This window comes from Erpetoichthys calabaricus, chromosome 7 (assembly GCF_900747795.2).
Source record: "Erpetoichthys calabaricus chromosome 7, fErpCal1.3, whole genome shotgun sequence".
Taxonomy (NCBI): Eukaryota; Metazoa; Chordata; class Cladistia; order Polypteriformes; family Polypteridae; genus Erpetoichthys; species Erpetoichthys calabaricus.
In genome coordinates this window covers 71,628,582-71,647,482 of record NC_041400.2, presented here as the reverse complement: position 1 = coordinate 71,647,482, position 18,901 = coordinate 71,628,582, and the positions used below count along the sequence as shown (strand labels likewise).

Genomic DNA, 18,901 nt, shown 5'->3' with positions numbered 1-18,901 from the left:
TTTTATAAATGAATGCCATGTAAGGTCTTCCTTTTTCGTTGCTTCGCCAACGGAAGCAGCCTTTTTATTTAATCCTGTTTTTACGATTGTTCTGTTTGTATACAACGTTGTCAGCTCAGCACTCCTGTTGGAATATGACCAAGCTGTGCAAGCTTACTGTTAAGAATGCAACGTATAGTTGTACAGGAGAAAAGCAATCTTGACTCAAATCAATGGCAACCTTTTGTAGGTCTATGAACTTATTTTAAAATTTAGGTTTACAAGGTGCTCTGTTTCCATAGTACCTGCACTTATGAATATATCTGTATGCATCAGTCGCTGAAATCCCCGCGCTTCGCACCGGCGAAGTACTGCTTTTAAATTTTTATTAAGAAGAAAAGAAAACCTTTTTAAATTGAAGGAAAATATACCAATAACAATTTGTTAAGGATCTGTTTTTTTGTGAAGCTGACTTCACACAGCCTCTCCGCTGTTTTATAAACGAATGCCATATAAGGTCTTCGTTTTTCGTTGCTTCGCCAACGGAAGCCGCCTTTTTATTTAAGCCACGGGTTGTCCGCTGTTTTTTTGTTCGTTTATTACGATTGTTATAGTTCTGTTTGTATACCACGTTGTCAGTTCAGCACTCCGGTTGTAATATGACCAAGCCGTGCAAGCACACTCTTGAGAATGCAACGTATAGTTGTACAGGAGAAAAGCAGTCTTGCCTGAAATCAATGGCAACCTTTTGTAGGTCTATGAACTTAATTTAAACTTTAGGTTTACACGGTGCTTTCTTTCCGAAGTACCTGCACTCATGAATATGTCTGTATGCGTCAGTCGCCCAAATCCCTGCGGTTCGCACCGGCGAAGTATCCATCCATCCATCCATTGTCTCCCGCTTATCCGAGGTCGGGTCGCGGGGGCAGCAGCTTGAGCAGAGATGCCCAGACTTCCCTCTCCCCGGCCACTTCTTCTAGCTCTTCCGGGAGAATCCCAAGGCGTTCCCAGGCCAGTCGAGAGACATAGTCCCTCCAGCGTGTCCTGGGTCTTTCCCGGGGCCTCCTCCCGGTTGGACGTGCCCGGAACACCTCACCAGGGAGGCGTCCAGGAGGCATCCTGATCAGATGCCCGAGCCACCTCATCTGACTCCTCTCGATGCGGAGGAGCAGTGGCTCTACTCTGAGCCCCTCCCGGATGACTGAGCTTCTCACCCTATCTTTAAGGGAAAGCCCAGACACCCTGCGGAGGAAACTCATTTCAGCCGCTTGTATTCGCGATCTCATTCTTTCGGTCACTACCCATAGCTCATGACCATAGGTGAGGGTAGGAACATAGATCGACTGGTAAATTGAGAGCTTCGCCTTGCGGCTCAGCTCCTTTTTCACCACGACAGACCGATGCAGAGCCCACATTACTGCGGATGCCGCACCGATCTGCCTGTCGATCTCATGCTCCATTCTTCCCTCACTCGTGAACAAAACCCCGAGATACTTGAATTCCTCCACTTGGGGCAGGATCTCGCTACCAACCCTGAGAGGGCACTCCACCCTTTTCCGGCTGAGGACCATGGTCTCGGATTTGGAGGTGCTGATTCTCATCCCAGCCGCTTCACACTCGGCTGCGAACTGATCCAGAGAGAGCTGAAGATCACGACCTGATGAAGCAAACAGGACAACATCATCTGCAAAAAGCAGTGACCCAATCCTGAGCCCACCAAACCGGACTCCCTCAACGCCCTGGCTGCGCCTAGAAATTCTGTCCATAAAAGTTATGAACAGAATCGGTGACAAAGGGCAGCCCTGGCGGAGTCCAACTCTCACTGGAAACGGGTTTGACTTACTGCCGGCAATGCGGACCAAGCTCTGGCACCGATTGTACAGGGTCTGAACAGCCCTTATCAGGGGGGCCGGTACCCCATACTCTCGGAGTACCCCCCACAGGATTCCCCGAGGGACACGGTCGAATGCCTTTTCCAAGTCCACAAAACTAATATAGACTGGTTGGGCAAACTCCCATGCACCCTCCAGGACCCTGCTAAGGGTATAGAGCTGGTCCACTGTTCCGCGACCAGGACGAAAACCACACTGTTCCTCCTGAATCCGAGGCTCGACTATCCGATGGACCCTCCTCTCCAGGACCCCTGAATAGACTTTTCCAGGGAGGCTGAGGAGTGTGATCCCTCTGTAGTTGGAACACACCCTCCGATCCCCCTTCTTAAAGAGGGGGACCACCACCCCGGTCTGCCAATCCAGAGGCACTGTCCCTGATGTCTATGCGATGTTGCAGAGGCGTGTCAGCCAAGACAGTCCTACAACATCCAGAGCCTTGAGGAACTCCGGGCGTATCTCATCCACCCCCGGGGCCCTGCCACCAAGGAGTTTTTTGACCACCTCTGTGACCTCAGTCCCAGAGATGGGGGAGCCCACCTCTGAGTCCCCAGGCTCTGCTTCCTCATTGGAAGGCATGTTAATGGGATTGAGGAGGTCTTCGAAGTACTCCCCCCACCGACCCACAACGTCCCGAGTCGAGGTCAGCAGCGCACCATCCCCACCATATACAGTGTTGACACTGCACTGCTTCCCCTTCCTGAGACGCCGGATGGTGGACCAGAATCTCCTCGAAGCCGTCCGAAAGTCGTTCTCCATGGCCTCTCCAAACTCCTCCCACTCCCGAGTTTTTGCCTCAGCAACCACCAAAGCCGCATTCCGCTTGGCCTGCCGGTACCTATCAGCTGCCTCCAGGGTCCCACAGGACAAAAGGGTCCTGTAGGACTCCTTCTTCAGCTTGACGGCATCCTTTACCGCCGGTGTCCACCAACGGGTTCGGGGATTGCCGCCACGACAGGCACCGACCACCTTACGGCCACAGCTCCGGTCAGCTGCCTCAACAATAGAGGCACGGAACATGGCCCATTCGGACTCAATGTCCCCCACCTCCTCGGGATGTGGTCGAAGTTCTGCCAGAGGTGGGAGTTGAAGCTACTTCTGACAGGGGGCTCTGCCAGACGTTCCCAGCAGACCCTCACAACACGTTTGGGCCTGCCACGCCTGACCGGCATCCTCCCCCACCATCGAAGCCAACTCACCACCAGGTGGTGATCAGTTGACAGCTCCGCCCCTCTCTTCACCCGAGTGTCCAAGACATGTGGCCGCAAGTCCGACGACACGACCACAAAGTCGATCATCGAACTGAGGCCTAGGGTGTCCTGGTGCCAAGTGCACATATGAACACCCCTATGCTTGAACATGGTGTTCGTTATGGACAATCCGTGACGAGCACAGAAGTCCAATAACAAAACACCACTCGGGTTCAGATCCCCCCGAGTTATTGGGCCATTCCTCCCAATCACGCCCTTCCAGGTCTCACTGTCATTGCCCACGTGAGCATTGAAGTCTCCCAGCAGAACGAGGGAGTCCCCAGAAGGTATGCCCTCTAGCACACCCTCCAGGGACTCCAAAAAGGGTGGGTACTCCGAACTGCGGCGAAGTACTGCTTTTAAATTTTTATTAAGAAGAAAAGAAAACCTTTTAAAATTGAGGGAAAATATACCAATAACAGTTTGTTAAGGATCTGTTTTTTTTGTGAAACTGCCTTCACTCGAGTGATCACTTCGAGCTTTAAGCCTGAGAAATCACCCCGTAAATGCACACGTTTAATTGCACATCTGTTAATATGTATGCTTACACAGTATTAAAAGACACTCAACAATTACACAGTATTAAAAGACACTCAACAATTAACGTCATTTACCTTCGTTCCCGCGTTTGACTCCGCCTCCTCCATTAGAGTATATGGACAAAAAACAGGTTCCAGTTATGACCATTATGCGTAGAATTTTGAAATGAAACCTGCCTAACTTTTGTAAGTAAGCTGTAAGGAATGAGCCTGCCAAATTTCAGCCTTCCACCTACACGGGAAGTTGGAGAATTAGTGATGAGTGAGTCAGTGAGGGCTTTGCCTTTTATTAGTATAGATTTATAATATACAGGTGCTGGTCATAAAATTTGAATATCATGACAAAGTTGAATTTGGGATTTTCATTAGTTGTCAGTTATAATCATCAACATTAAAAGAAATAAACATTTGAAATACATCAGTCTGTGTGTAATGAATGAATCTAATATACAAGTTTCACTTTTTGAATGGAATTACTGAAATCAATCAACTTTGTCATGATATTCTAATTTTATGACCAGCACCTGTATATACATATATGTATATGTATATATATAAATATGTGTGTGTGTGTGTGTGTGTGTATATATATATATATATATATATATATATATATATATATATATATATATATATATATATATATATATACTTACAGTAATCCCTCCTCCATCGCGGGGGTTGCGTTCCAGAGCCAACCGCGAAATAAGAAAATCCGCGAAGTAGAAACCATATGTTTATATGGTTATTTTTATATTGTCATGCTTGGGTCACAGATTTGCGCAGAAACACAGGAGGTTGTAGAGAGACAGGAACGTTATTCAAACATTGCAAACAAACATTTGTCCCTTTTTCAAAAGTTTAAACTGTGCTCCATGACAAGACAGAGATGACAGTTCTGTCTCACAATTAAAAGAATGCAAACATATCTTCCTCTTCAAAGGAAACAGAGTGGAAAGCAAACAAATCAATAGGGCTGTTTGGCTTTTAAGTATGCGAAGCACCGCCGGTACAAAGCTGTTGAAGGCGGCAGCTCACACCCCCTCCGTCAGGAGCAGGGAGAGAGAGAGAGAGACAGAGAAAACCAAAGTCAAAAATCAATACGTGCCCTTTGAGCTTTTAAGTATGCGAAGCACTGTGCAGCATGTCGCTTCACGAAGCAGCTGCACACAGAAGGTAGCAACGTGAAGATAATCTTTCAGCATTTTTAGACGAGCATCCGTATCGTCTAGGTGTGCGAACAGCCCCCCTGCTCACACCCCCTACGTCAGGATCAGAGAAAGTCAGCGCAAGAGAGAGAGAGAGAAAGTAAGTTGGGTAGCTTCTCAGCCATCTGCCAATAGCGTCCCTTGTATGAAATCAACTGGGCAAACTAACTGAGGAAGCATGTACCATAAATTAAAAGACCCATTGTCCTCAGAAATCCGCGAACCAGCAAAAAATCCGCGATATATATTTAAATATGCTTACATATAAAATCCGCGATAGAGTGAAGCCACGAAAGGCGAAGCGCGATATAGCGAGGGATCACTGTATATATATATATGTATATATATATATAAAATGTCTTAATAGAAGTTTTTCATATTACTTTTGCTGGAAATCTATCATACATTTTTGCAGAAAACTTGATTGTCTGTATTGACTGTTATAAAATGGTACTAGTATACTCTTACTTTGAGCAGTGTTACATAGAATTTTAAACAAAGTTCATTCCTTAATGCATTTTAAGCAGCATTGCATTATACTTGAGTTATTCCCTATGTATTTGAGAAATATATACACTGTGCACAGTTAAAATGAATGTGACAACTTTAATGCATGATTAAATGGAAAGCTTTATTTAATGATTGTGGAACCAAATTATATAAATTAAATATATATGCAGTTAATATATAAATTGCCACCAGGCTGCATAGGTGGTGTCTCTGTGTCTGAAAAAGAATATAATAGGTTGTGATGTACATTCTTTTGTATTCATTGTCTCATCTCACTTTTGTTTTTCTCACTATTGGAAAGGTCACTTTGTGTCTTAGTAAACAATGGCATTCTGCTGTCATCTAAAAGAAAAACAGGCAGTTCATTAGAAAAGTGTGATTTTTCTTTTATAGCAACTGAATGCTCTGCTCCCCATAGTTCTAAGATGGACGAAGGGGACGAGGAAGAGGATCTAAGGGTATGGAAGGGAATGGCAACATGGAGGAGGTCAGACAGATACGGAGGGGCAAGGTTGTGGATTGCCTTAAAAGTTAACAGAAGAATTTTGAATTGAATGCGAAACTTAACTGGAAGCCAATGAAGCTGCTGCAAAACGGGAGTGATACAGTGAATAGAGGGGGTTCTAGTAATGATAGGGGCAGCTGAATTCTGGACCAGTTGAAGCTTATAAAGAGCTTTGCGAGAAATACCAAAGAAAAGGGAATTGCAATAATCCAGACAAGAAGTGACAAGGCTATGAACAAGGATAGCAGTGGTGTGGGGAGCGAGGTAGGGGAGAATACGATTAATATTACGCAAGTAGAAATATGCAGACCAGGAGATGTTATTGATGTGGGACTGAAAGGATAAAGTTCTGTCAAGGATGACACCCAGACTCTTAACCTATGGGGAAGGGGAGACGTGAGGAATTATCGATAACAAATGAAAAATGATCAGTTTTGGATAATGTTGATTTTGTACCAATGAAGAGAACCTCAGTTTTGTCACTATTTACAGTAATTTAAAAAAATTTGAAGAAAACCAGGATTTTATTTCTGCTATGCAATCAATAAGCAAGGAGGGTGGAAAGGAAGCAGTAGGTTTGCTAGTGAGATTCAGCTGGGTGTCATCAGCATAACAGTGGAAGCTAATGTTATATTTACGAAAGATATTACCAAGGGGAAGGAGGTAAATAATGAAAAGGAGGGGCCCCAGGACAGAGCCCTGGGGCACACCTGAAGTAACAGCTGTGGGTTGGGATATGAAAGTTTTAAGCTGGAGAAACTGAGTGTGGCCTGAGAGGTAGGATCTGAAGCAATCTAGTGGAGTGTGGGTAATGCCAATCGAAGATAATCTATTGAGAAGAGTAGTGTGACAAATAGTGTCAAAGGCTGCACTCAGATCAAGGAGGATGAGAATAGTAATTAAACCAGAATCAGCTGCCATAAGGAGGTCATTAGTAATTTTTATAAGTGCCGTTTCTGTACTGTGGAAGGGACAAAAACCAGACTAGAACTGTTCATACAGATTATTTTGAGTTAAATTAGAATGAAGTTGAATAGCCATTATTTTTTCAAGAATTTTGGAAATGAAGGGTAGATTAGAAATAGGACAAAAATTACTGAAATTAGTCGGATCGGCACTAGGTTTTTTCAGTATTGGGGTTATTGCAGCAGTTTTAAAAGATGACGGAACAGTACCAGTAGTGAGAGAAGAGTGGATTATAGCAGAAATAAGAGGGACCAGAGAGGGGAGGCAGGCTTTGACCAGAACTGTAGGGAGGGGGTCCAGTTGACAGGTGGATGGCTTAGACTTACAGACAAGAACTGAGATTTCTGAGAAAGTAGGAAGCTGAAAAGAAGATAATGGGTGAGTTGGTGGGTGAAATTGAAATGAAGTACTGGAGGAATCTGTACCGAGAGACTGATGAATCTTCTGGATTTTTTCATTAAAAAAGGACATAAGGGAATTGCAAAAATCAGTTGAGTAAAGGTGAGAAGGTAAAGAATCCGGGGGTTGTGTGATATTATTAAGCAGTGCAAACAATGACTTGGTGTTGCCATCATTGGAAGAAATAATGTGAGTATAATAGTTAGATTTAATTTGGGCAATACAGTCCTTGTAATAAAGTATATGGTTTTTGTACATCTCTTTGTGAACAAAGAGTCCAGTTTTTTTATACAACCATTCAAGTTGCCGGCCTTTGGCTTCCAAAAGATGAAGTTCAGGCGTGAACCGGGGATCAGAAAAGGAGAAAGAAACAGATCTAGTTTTTAATGGAGCGACAGAGTTAAGAATACCATTAAGTCCAGTGTTACAATGTGAGACCAGCTCTTCAGGAGTGGATAAGGAGTGCATGTCACAGCCACAGAAATATATGGTCATTCATTTTTTAGGAGCCCACTTAAACAAGAAAGACCATCAGGAATACTGTTAATCTCATTGATAAGAAGGTTTAATGCTCCACTATCAGCATGCATTTTGACTGCATAAAGCTATGTTGTCATCTTGAAGAATTAACTGCAGCAGGAGAAAGAATCATATTTGCCCCATGAAGTGAATATAACACAAGCTCACTTGGCCATGTTAGCATAAATGACATATGCAGTATTGGCTGCCTTTCCACACTGTGCTTTCCTACTTTGTTGGGTTATGAATTTTCACTGATATTTACTTTGTTCCAGCAAACAATGGTGTGTTACCCAATAAAGTACTGTAGATTAGTTTGTAACTGGTGCAAAGTTAAGATCAGGTTGGTTACAATTGCAGGCTTTTTATGGAAATACATTTGTTAAAGCTTAAATTGATATTTCATCATGGTTTTCACCCTTTGACTTAAATTTAAGGATTTTGGGGAACTGCTAATATCAGTTTGAGGGATGTAGGTTTAATGGTAACTAGAGTCCAGAAGGCCGATTCAACACTGAACCATACAAGAATAGTCTACTGGTATTGGCTAGTTTTACCATTTCATGACAGTTGTCAAAGAATTGGAAAGTTGAAACAATTTCATTTACTCCAGGCTGAAACAAATTTATTTTATTGTAAAGTAAATGTCCCTTTATCTTGGCTAAGTCTCTAGCATTACATTTGTTACTGCTATGTTTGAGAAAGTACCTCATATGTCATGTGTAAGTAACCTGTACTTTCCTCGGCTTTGCTTCTCTTCTCTGTATTCTTCTATGGCACTTGATGCCAATGTCCAAACTGTCTACCTGGTGCATGTAGAAAGGCATTTGAGATACTGGGAGCATTGGAATCAATGGATGGAAAAATTCTGTCAGCCTATTAGATAGTCCATGACAAATTCTTCTGTTGGGTAACTAGGAAGAAATGAGCAGCCAGCTGGCCTGGTTCTCTTAGAATGTGTTTTTGACTGTGCTTCTTCCCTGAGGTTTATTGTTTCTCTATTCACTATACCCGATACCAGCAAAAAAAAGATGCACAACTTAAATATACCATTTTGAATGTTGTTATACTTATATATAAAATTTGCAGTATCAAATAAAGTGCTTTATTTTGCTTTAATAGCCTTGTTTAGATTAATATTTATTAACTTAATTTTTTAATCTTGCAGTTTGTTTCATCCAAAACACATTCTGCTGTCTCCTCAAACAGTGTGGATGATGTAGTGTCTGTGGGTGCTGTTCTGAAGGCCTTATCACCAAGTGAGAGAGAATGCGTGGAAACACTTGTTGGTATGGGATACCCTTCAGACAGTGTCATAAGAGCTATTCAGAAACAAGGACAAAATGTGGATGAGGTAATGTAAGCCTTTGTATTCATTCTTGCTTTACTTATTTATTTTTTAAATAATCTTTTTTTCTTCATCTTGTCATTTTTTTAAATTTAACTCGGATTACCATTCAGTATTTTTATTTTTCAAACATCAGTAAAATATTTTGGAATAGTGCATCTATGAGTCACTTTTGTGATTTGGCCTTCTTTATATTATGACACAGTGTATAACATCTTCCATAGGTTAATGTGGCAATACAAAATTCTCAATAATGAAGACTTGTGAAAAAGTTACCTCATTTCCAGGGTTAAATTAAGTTCTGTTTTGCTTTATATATTGCATAAAAACATTGTCACATAGATGAAGCAATTTGGAAGCAGGTTATTTAGTTTGTCTTGAATTTTGCATCTGTTTTTTTTATATTTCTGGTATTTATGCCTTTCCTTGTCAACTTACCTCTCACACACTTTGCCATCTCACCCCCAGTTTTGCTCTGTGCAGTTCTTTATGGTTGACAACTTCCAAGGATTTTTAGTCACATTGTACAATCTCATCTGTGTCATTAAGAGACAGAACAAGATTCCATAGTTTTCTTAAGTGACACCACTCAAATCTTCTGTTTTTAGAACTTGCATGTGTTTCATTTTTCAGAACTTTCTATAATTGTATACTCATAAAATTGAAGTGTTACCTTAAAAGGAAAAAAATATTTTTAATACAAGTCACTTAATTTAAAATTTCAATTTATTTGTCTTTTGGTAGGTGGGTTACTGTAATGAAATTGTAAGATTTTTTAAAAATAATTTAGAAAGAAACGAAAGAAACTTGGTAAACAGTGGAAATAAAGGATACAGAATTTTTTGTCAAAATAGTGCAGTGCTTCCTAATGTAGTTCTAATTTAAATTTTCTATATTTTGCAGGTGTTGGATTATCTTCTGGTGTATGGACGATTGTGTGAGAAAGGTTTTGATGCAGGCTCTGTTGAGGAATGTCTAGATAGATATTCATGTTCAGAGGAAAAAGTAAGTCTGAATTGTTGTTCTAATTTCATTTTGTAATTTACAATGATGAAAAGGATTACCACAGCTTTTTGTGTACTGATATTGAAAATATAGTGCATTATACAGTAATTCCTCCTCAATCGTGGGGGTTGTGTTCCAGAACCCCCCGCGAAAGGTGAAAATCCGCGAAGTAAAAACCATATGTTTATATGGTGATTTTTATATATTTTAAGCCCTTATAAACTCTCCCACACTATTATAAACATTTCCCGTACAATTATACAGCATAAACCCTTTGTATTCTCTTAGATATTAGGTAAGATTCTTGAAATTATGTACGTATGTAAACACACTGTTTATATACAGTAAAACCTAAATATTATTTTAAAGATATCGAGCGTCTCCGATATCACATATGTTACAGCCATTACGACAGACAGGCCACCAGCAACAAATACGTACAATGCAAGAAAAACAGTATACAGTAAAATGTGTGTACAGTGACACTAAACTATGTACATGTAATAAGTATTGTACTTAGAAAATTAATTATGGTTACTCACCAACAATGACATGATGACTTGTCCGATAACGATGAGTTTAATTTTACTGCACAACAAAGGAGAACGTTACAGCTCTTCTAAAGGAGCCTCTTCAGGTGACTGTGTAGCATCGTTGTTGTTTTTCTTCTGGCAGTCTTCAATCCAAATCCCTAAAGCAGATTCCATCCGGACTACAGCCTTATTACATCCACTTACAACTTGTTTTGCGCCCTGGTTAAAGGACATTGCGGCCGTAGATCTTATATGCTTTTCCTCCTTTTTAAATAAAAAAAATCGTGGACTCATTAATGCCGTAATGGCGTCCTACAGCAGTGTAGCTGTTCCCTGCCTTCAACATATCCAAAACATTTACCTTTTTGGCAATCGTTAGCATCTTCCATTTGCGCTTGGGCACGGCCCCTGAAGCAGTAGTAGGAGTAGATTGTTTTGGAGCCATAACGAAGGGCTTGACTATGCACAAAGATAAACAAAAAAGAGCACAAAAGTTAACTCTTTACACAGCGAAACATGTTGATGCTGAATGAGCGAGACGAGACTTCCTGGTTAATGCAGCGGAATTGAATTCGGCGCTCCGTTGCTGAGCCAATCAGCACACAGGATCTTAACTGCGTGCTCTGATTGGGTAGCTTCTCAGCCATCCCCCAATAGCGTCACTTGTATGAAATCAACTAGGCAAACCAACTGAGGAAGCATGTACCAGAAGTAAAAAGACCCATTGTCCGCAGAAACCCACGAAGCAGCGAAAAATCTGCGTTATATATTTAGATATGCTTACATATAAAATCCGCGATAGAGTGAAGCCGCGAAAGTCGAAGCACGATATAGCGAGGGATTACTGTATTGGTTTTCATTCAGTCATTGCAATTGGTAAATTAAGCTACCCAGAGCAATACTTGTTGTTTCACATTTTAATGGCTGGGCAGTGCTAAAGAAGACTTTTAATTGCATGTTACTAGAAGGATAAGAAATAGTTGTGTTCTATACTAATAATGAAATATATATCAAGTGCTGAATTTTAGTTAAGGAGTGCAAGAAGTGTGCATTTTATTTATATATCCAGTACAGTCAGAGTTAAAAAATCTGAAAAATCATTCTGCTCTTTAAATAGACAAAAACTGAAATGAAGGACTGTAGTTTTTGCTGATTTTATTAAAATAAGAGAGGATTGGAGCAAAGTATATTGCTACAAAGGGAATTATAAATGTGAGGTATATGTGTTATAATTAACATTGTATTATATTATCTCAATGCTTCATGCACGGAAATATATATATATATATATACACACACACACACACACACAGTTAGGTCCATAAATATTTGTACAGAGACAACTTTTTTCTAATTCTGGTTCTGTACATTACCAGAATGAATTTTAAATAAAACAACTCAGATGCAGTTGAAGTGCAGACTTTCAGCTTTAATTCAGTGGGGTGAACAAAACGATTGCATAAAAATGTAAGGCAGCTAAAGCTGCTAAAGCTGCATTTTTTAACACAATCCCTTCATTTCAGGGGCTCAAAAGTAATTGGACAAATTAAATAACTGGAAATAAACTAATAATAATACATTTTATTTATATAGCGCCTTTCCCATGCTCAAGGCACTTACAGAATATAATAAAGAACGGCAGCGTATACAGTATATAGCATTGTACAAACCAGATAAATAAATAAAGAAGATTAAGACAGTGAATTCTGAAGAAAAAAAAAACAAAAGAAACAGACAATATAATTGATGGTCTAGCACACACACACACAGGTTACATTAGCATCTTGACAGAGAAGTAAACTGAGAGAAGGGTAATAAAGTCAAATAGAGCTAAAAGCCTTCCTGAACAGATGAGTTTTGAGTTGTTTTTTAAAAGAATTCATGGAGTCAGCTGACCTGATTAATTTTGGTAGGTCATTCCAGAGTCTGGGCGCTATACAGCTGAAGGCCCTGTCACCCATGGAGTGTAGATTAGTGAGGGGCACAACAAGATTGCCAAAATCAGAGGACCTTAGTGACCGGGCAGGCACATAGTGATGGAGAAGGTCACTGATGTAGTTTGGCGCGAGGTTATTTAAGGCTTTGTAAGTTATTAGTAGGATTTTATATTCAATTCTGTAAGACACAGGGAGCCAGTGGAGACAGAGCAGGATGGGTGTTAATGTGCTCGCTGCTGTTGGTTCGAGTAAGGACTCTTGCAGCTGAGTTTTGAATAACCTGGAGCTGTGATATAAGATTAGAAGGGGCACCTGTCAGTAGGGAATTACAATAATCGATGCGGGATGTGATAAAAGCATGGACAAGTTTCTCAGCGTTAGAAAAGGAGAGGAAGGAGCGAACATGGGATATGTTACGGAGGTGAAAGTAAGAAAGTTTCTTAATGTGATTTATGTGGGCGGAATAAGAGAGGGAGGAATCAAAAATAACACCAAGATTTTTTACAGTAGAGGCAGGTCTGATGAGATCACCACCAAGATAGAATGGGAAGGAGCTCATTTTATTAAGTTGCATTTTAGTCCCAATTTGTAGGAGTTCAGTTTTGTTGTAATTTAATTTTAAAGAGTTCCGCTCCATCCAGGTTTTAATTTCACTAAGGCAGGTTGTGAGCTGAGAAAGCTCTGATAAAGTTCCACTTTTAACATTGAAGTAGAGTTGAGTATCATCTGCATAAAAATGATAACCCAGTCCATAGCTATGGATAATATGGCCAAGGGGAAGCATGTAAATACAGAAAAGCAGAGGACCGAGGACAGAGCCTTGAGGGACTCCTTGTGTGACTGGCGCTGAGCTGGATCTGCTCTTGCCAAGACTAACAAACTCTTGCCTATCAGTCAGATAGGACTTGAACCACTGGAGGGCAGTGCCAGAGATACCCAGCATGTTCTCCATTCTGGACAGTAGGATGTCATGTCTGACAGTGTCAAATGCTGCACTGAGGTCTAACAGAATTAATATGCTGGTTTGTCCAGAGTCTGCTGCCATAAGCAAATCATTGGTTACCCGTAGCAGAGCAGTTTCACAGCTGTGCCGCGCCCTGAAACCAGACTGAAAGGGTTCCATCAAATTATTAGAGGTTAGGTAATTGGTGAGTTGGGAAGCTACAACACGCTCAAGAACTTTTGACAGGAAAGGTAAGTGGGGAAAAGGCCGTAAATTGTTAAGATTGTCAGTATCAAGACCAGACTTTTTTAACATTGGGGTTACAGAAGCAATTTTAAAAGTGAGCGGCACAGAGCCAGTGTCAAGGGATGAGTTTATTATTGTTGTAACAGTCGGGATTATGGCATGAAGGCAGGATTTAAGTAGTGTGGTGGGGATGGGGTCCAGTACACAAGTAGTCGGTCTCATCTTACAAAGCAGGTTATTAACAGACGCAGATGTGACTGGTGAGAACTTAGAGAAGGAGCTGGATGGAGTGGGAGAACAGGGAGAGATATAAACAGATGATGGATTTATGTTAGTTGAATTATTTAGATCTTTAATTTTGTTATGGAAAAAGTGGAGGAATTCCTCACAGACTTCAATAGAAGAGGTAGTTGGGCCAGATGCGGGTTCGAGTAGTTTATTAACTACAGAGAACAGAACCCTTGGGTTATCGTGGCCACTTTCTATTATTCTGCCGTAATGGGTGTTCTTGGCAGAAGTTAGTGCTTCTCTGTAAGCTCTTTGGTGGTCAGAGAAAACCTGGACGTGCACGGTGAGGCCAGTCTTACGTGACATTCTCTCAAGGCGTCGGCCAGCTGCTTTCATAGATCGCAATTCTGAGTTATACCAAGGGGCTGAACGTTTAAAGGAAACCTCCTTATGTTTTAAAGGAGCTGTTTCATCTAATGCTATCTAGTGTTGGTGGAATAGGTGAAGACAGTAAAAGATCAGAAATGGATCCAGAAAGGATAGAGGGACAGATATTTTTAAGGTTTCTGTAAGAAATTTGTCATTTACAGGTAAGAGGAGGGAAAGGCAGTAAAACAGTGAAAAATACTGCTTTATGGTCAGAGAGTCCCAAATCAGTGCTGTAAATGTTGGCAACAGATAGTCCAGAAGTGCAGATCAGATCCAATATATGACCGCCAGAGTGGGTTGGAAAAATCAACATGTTGTGTCAAGTCAAAACAGTCCAGTAAGGATAGGAATTCATTCCTCAGTTTAGATGTGGGGGAGTCAATATGAATGTTGAAATCACCAAGAAGGATAATTCTCTGAGAGTAAGAGCTTAGGTGGGTCAAAAGTTCAATCAGATCGGATAAGAAGGATGCATTGTATTTTGGGGGACGATAAAGAACAATGAGTGAGACAGGACCTGATTTCGTTATTAGTTTAAGAGCCAGGCACTCAAAAGACAATGGACAGTCAATCGGGATTCGTTTAATGTTTAAGTCAGCTCTGACAATAACTGCAAGCCCACCACCTTGTCTTGAGCTGCGAGGCTCTTTGTGGAAAGTGAAACCAATTGGAGTCGCCTCTGTGAGAGACGCAAATTCATTTGGTTTTTGCCAAGTCTCCGTTAAACACAGAATATCAAGTTTGGTGTCAGTGATGAGTTGTGACAGCACCAATGCTTTGCCATTAAGAGACCTCGAGTTAAATAGTGCAATGTTAGTTAATGAGGCTTCTTTTTGCACAGAGCCGCGATCAGGGTTTATTTCCACATAATGTAAATTTGGTACACTGACACTTCTATTTCCAGGGTCATGAGAAGGATGGCGTATTCCTGAGCAAATGCTGCCGGTGGTCTTTTCATTCGCAGCCCGGCGGTGGCAGTGACCTGACCCGCTAGGTATATATTTCGGGCGTTGCAAAATACTGGTGTCTTTTAGGATGTTCCAGTCAGACCATTTGCTCTGGACAAACTGTTTAATAAGAAGGAGTTTGTCATGAGAGTATTTTAGCATGATACTGGGCAATACTTATCTGAATAGCACTGGAGAAGCAGCACAGCACAGCGGAACTGGTAGGACAGGCGGGTGTGGTAGCGTAGGTGAGCGGCGATAGCAAAGCAGCAGAAAGCATAGCAGGAGGAGGTAGCAGGATTTGGAGGTTCCAATACACAGCCACAAGGAGTAGCGCTTGGTAATTTCAGGCGTGATCGCCCCGGAGCTCAAAGCTAGATTAATATGAAAATCAGATCAGTTTCCAGTCGTAGAGTACTGTAAGATGAAACGGGAGCAGATCAGCGTAGCGAATTTAATATAATCATGGAGACGGATCATCCCAAGGTCCTAGATTGCCAGGTACAAAGAAATGTTCGTAGGTTCTCGTCCCGTGATCCATAGACTCAGCTGTTCCCAGTCAAAGTAGAGTCCATAAAATCTGTAAATATTAAGCCAGATCCATACAATTCGAGTCAGCTGTATCCACGAACTATGCGTACAATAAAAGAAATAAAACAAGCGTAAGAAATGTAGAATTAAGGCGAAATTTTGTGAAAAGTGTTGTTAACAGGGAGGAGCGGCAACAACATCAGTGCGCCAGCGTCCCCTCACCTGTTGTTTTCCAATGTTCTTTTCTAATATTTGGTTGAAAGCCCTTTGCTGGCAATGACAGCCTGAAGTCTTGAACTCATGGACATCACCAGATGCTGGGTTTCCTCCTTTTTAATGCTGTGCCAGGCCTTTACTGCAGCGGCTTTCAGTTGCTGTTTGTTTGTGGGCCTTTCTGTCTGAAGTTTAGTCTTCAGCAAGTGAAATGCATGCTCAATTGGCTTAAGATTAGGTGACTGACTTGGCCATTCAAGAATTTTCCTCTTCTTTGCTTTAATAAACTCCTGGGTTGCTTTGGCTGTATGGTTTGGATCATTGTCCATCTGTATCATGAAACGTCGCCCAATCAATTTGACTGCATTTAGCTGGATTTGAGCAGACAATATGTCTCTGAACACCTCAGAATTAATTCGGCTGCTTCTGTCCTGTGTCACATCATCAATAAACACTAGTGTCCCTGTGCCGCTGGCAGCCATGCACGCCCAAGCCATCACACTGCCTCCACCGTGTTTTATAGACGATGTGGTATGCTTTGGATAATGAGCTGTTCCACGCCTTCTCCATACTTTTTTCTTGCCGTCATTCTGGTAGAAGTTGATCTTGGTTTCTTCTGTCCAAAAAAGGTTTTTTCCAGAACTGTGCTGGCTTTTTTAGATGTTCTTTAGCAAAGTCCAATCTAGCCTTTCTATTCTTGAGGCTTATGAGTGGCTTGCACCTTGCAGTGCACCCTCTGTATTTACTTTCATGCAGTCTTCTCTTTATGGTAGACTTGGATATCGATACGCCTACCCCCTGGAGAGTGTTGTCCACTTGGTTGGCTGTTGTGAAGAGGTTCTTTTTCACCATGGAAATGATTCAGCGATCACCCACCACTGTTGTCTTCCGTGGACGTCCAGGTCTTTTTGCGTTGCTGAGTTCACCAGTGCTTGCTTGCTTTCTCAGGATGTACCAAACTGTAGATTGTGCCACTCGTAATATTGTAGCAATTTCTCGGATGGGTTTTTTCTGTTTTCACAGCTTAAGGATGGCTTCTTTCACCTGCATGGAGAGCTCCTTTGACCGCATATTATCTGTTCAGAGCAAAATCTTCCACATGCAAGCACCACACCTCAAATCAACTCCAGGCCTTTTATCTGCTTAATTGATAATGACATAACGACGGACTTGCCCACACCTGCCCATGAAATAGCCTTTGAGTCAATTGTCCAATTACTTTTGAGCCCCTGAAATGAAGGGATTGTGTTAAAAAATGATTTAGTTGCCTCACATTTTTATGCAATCGTTTTGTTCACCCCACTGAATTAAAGCTGAAAGTCTGCACTTCAACTGCATCTGAGTTGTTTAATTTAAAATTCAAATTCATTGTGGTAATGTACAGAACCAAAATTAGAAAAAAGTTGGCTCTGTCCAAATAGTTATGGACCTGTGCATGCATGTGTGTATGTATATATATATATATATATATATATATATATATATATATATATATATATATATATATATATATTCACGGCATTCGTAGTCTGTGTCACAATCTGATTGTATGGGTGGTTACCTACCAGGTAACGCTTTGTGGTTGGTCAGCAATCTGCTAACATCCGCCACGGTGCCCTCAGTTTGTGAGGAGCAGATCATAGAATGGTTGAAATAGTTTACTGTCAAATAAATGCAAAGAGTACACGACACGTGTTTCGCCCTCATTCTGGGCTCATCAGGTGTACACACTCCACTGCACTCCCTCTCGGGAATCGAACCTCGGACGTCAGCGCCAGAGGCGATGCCCCTAACGTTGCGCCACGGCGTGTGGTTCGTTTATTTGACAGCTGGACAGAACAGTCAGATCAACACGCATGCTTCTGTATAATGAATATAGAAAAATTCTGATCTCATGTGCCACCAGTAAATATTGTTTGATTGTCATAAAACTTTGTGTAATTTATCATGGTAACTAGAGGAACAAAACTGGGGGCTAAGACATGAGAAAATAAAAACTTTGATTTTCACTGGCACCCTAATATATATATATATATATATATATATATATATATATATATATATACTGTGTATATATATATATATATACAGTGGGTACGGAAGGTATTCAGACCCCATTCAATTTCTCACTCTTTGTTATATTGCAGCCATTTGCTAAAATCATTTAAATTAATTTTTTTTCCTCATTAATGGACACACAGCACCCCATATTGACAGACAAAAAAAAGAATTTTTGAAATTGTTGCAGATTTATTAAAAAAGAAAAACTGAAATATCACATGGTCCTAAGTATTCAGACCCTTTGCTGTGACACTCATATATTTAACTCAGGTGCTTTCCATTTCTTCTGATCATCCTTGAGATCACCTTCATTTGAGTCCAGCTGTGTTTGATTATACTGATTGGACTTGATTAGGAAAGCCACACACCTGTCTATATAAGACCTTACAGCTCACAATGCTTGTCAGAGCAAATGAGAATCATGAGGTCAAAGGAACTGCCTGAAGAGCTCAGAGACAGAATTATGGCAAGGCACAGATCTGGCCATGGTTACAAAAAAATTTCTGCTGCACTTAAGGTTCCCAAGAGCACAGTGGCCTCCATAATCCTTAAATGGAAGACGTTTGGGACGACCAGAACCCTTTCTAGAGCTGGCCGTCCGGCCAAGCTGAGCTACCGGGGGAGAAGAGCCTTGGTGAGAGAGGTAAAGAAGAACCCAAAGATCACTTTGGCTGAGCTCCAGAGATGCAGTCAGGAGATGGGAGAAAGTTGTAGAA

General features: G+C 41.3%; 1 protein-coding gene across 3 annotated transcripts in view; it reads left to right on the top strand.

Moving 5' to 3' along the window:
- The window catches only part of ubap1 (ubiquitin associated protein 1), a 111,813-nt gene that overhangs the window by 81,000 nt on the left and 11,912 nt on the right, over positions 1 to 18,901 (top strand). For all 3 annotated transcript variants that reach the window (XM_051930127.1, XM_051930128.1, XM_051930129.1), the window contains 2 exons: positions 8,933 to 9,118; positions 10,016 to 10,117. In XM_051930127.1, coding sequence (XP_051786087.1) covers positions 8,933 to 9,118; positions 10,016 to 10,117 — 288 coding nt within the window. The remainder of the gene's footprint in view (positions 1 to 8,932; positions 9,119 to 10,015; positions 10,118 to 18,901) is intronic.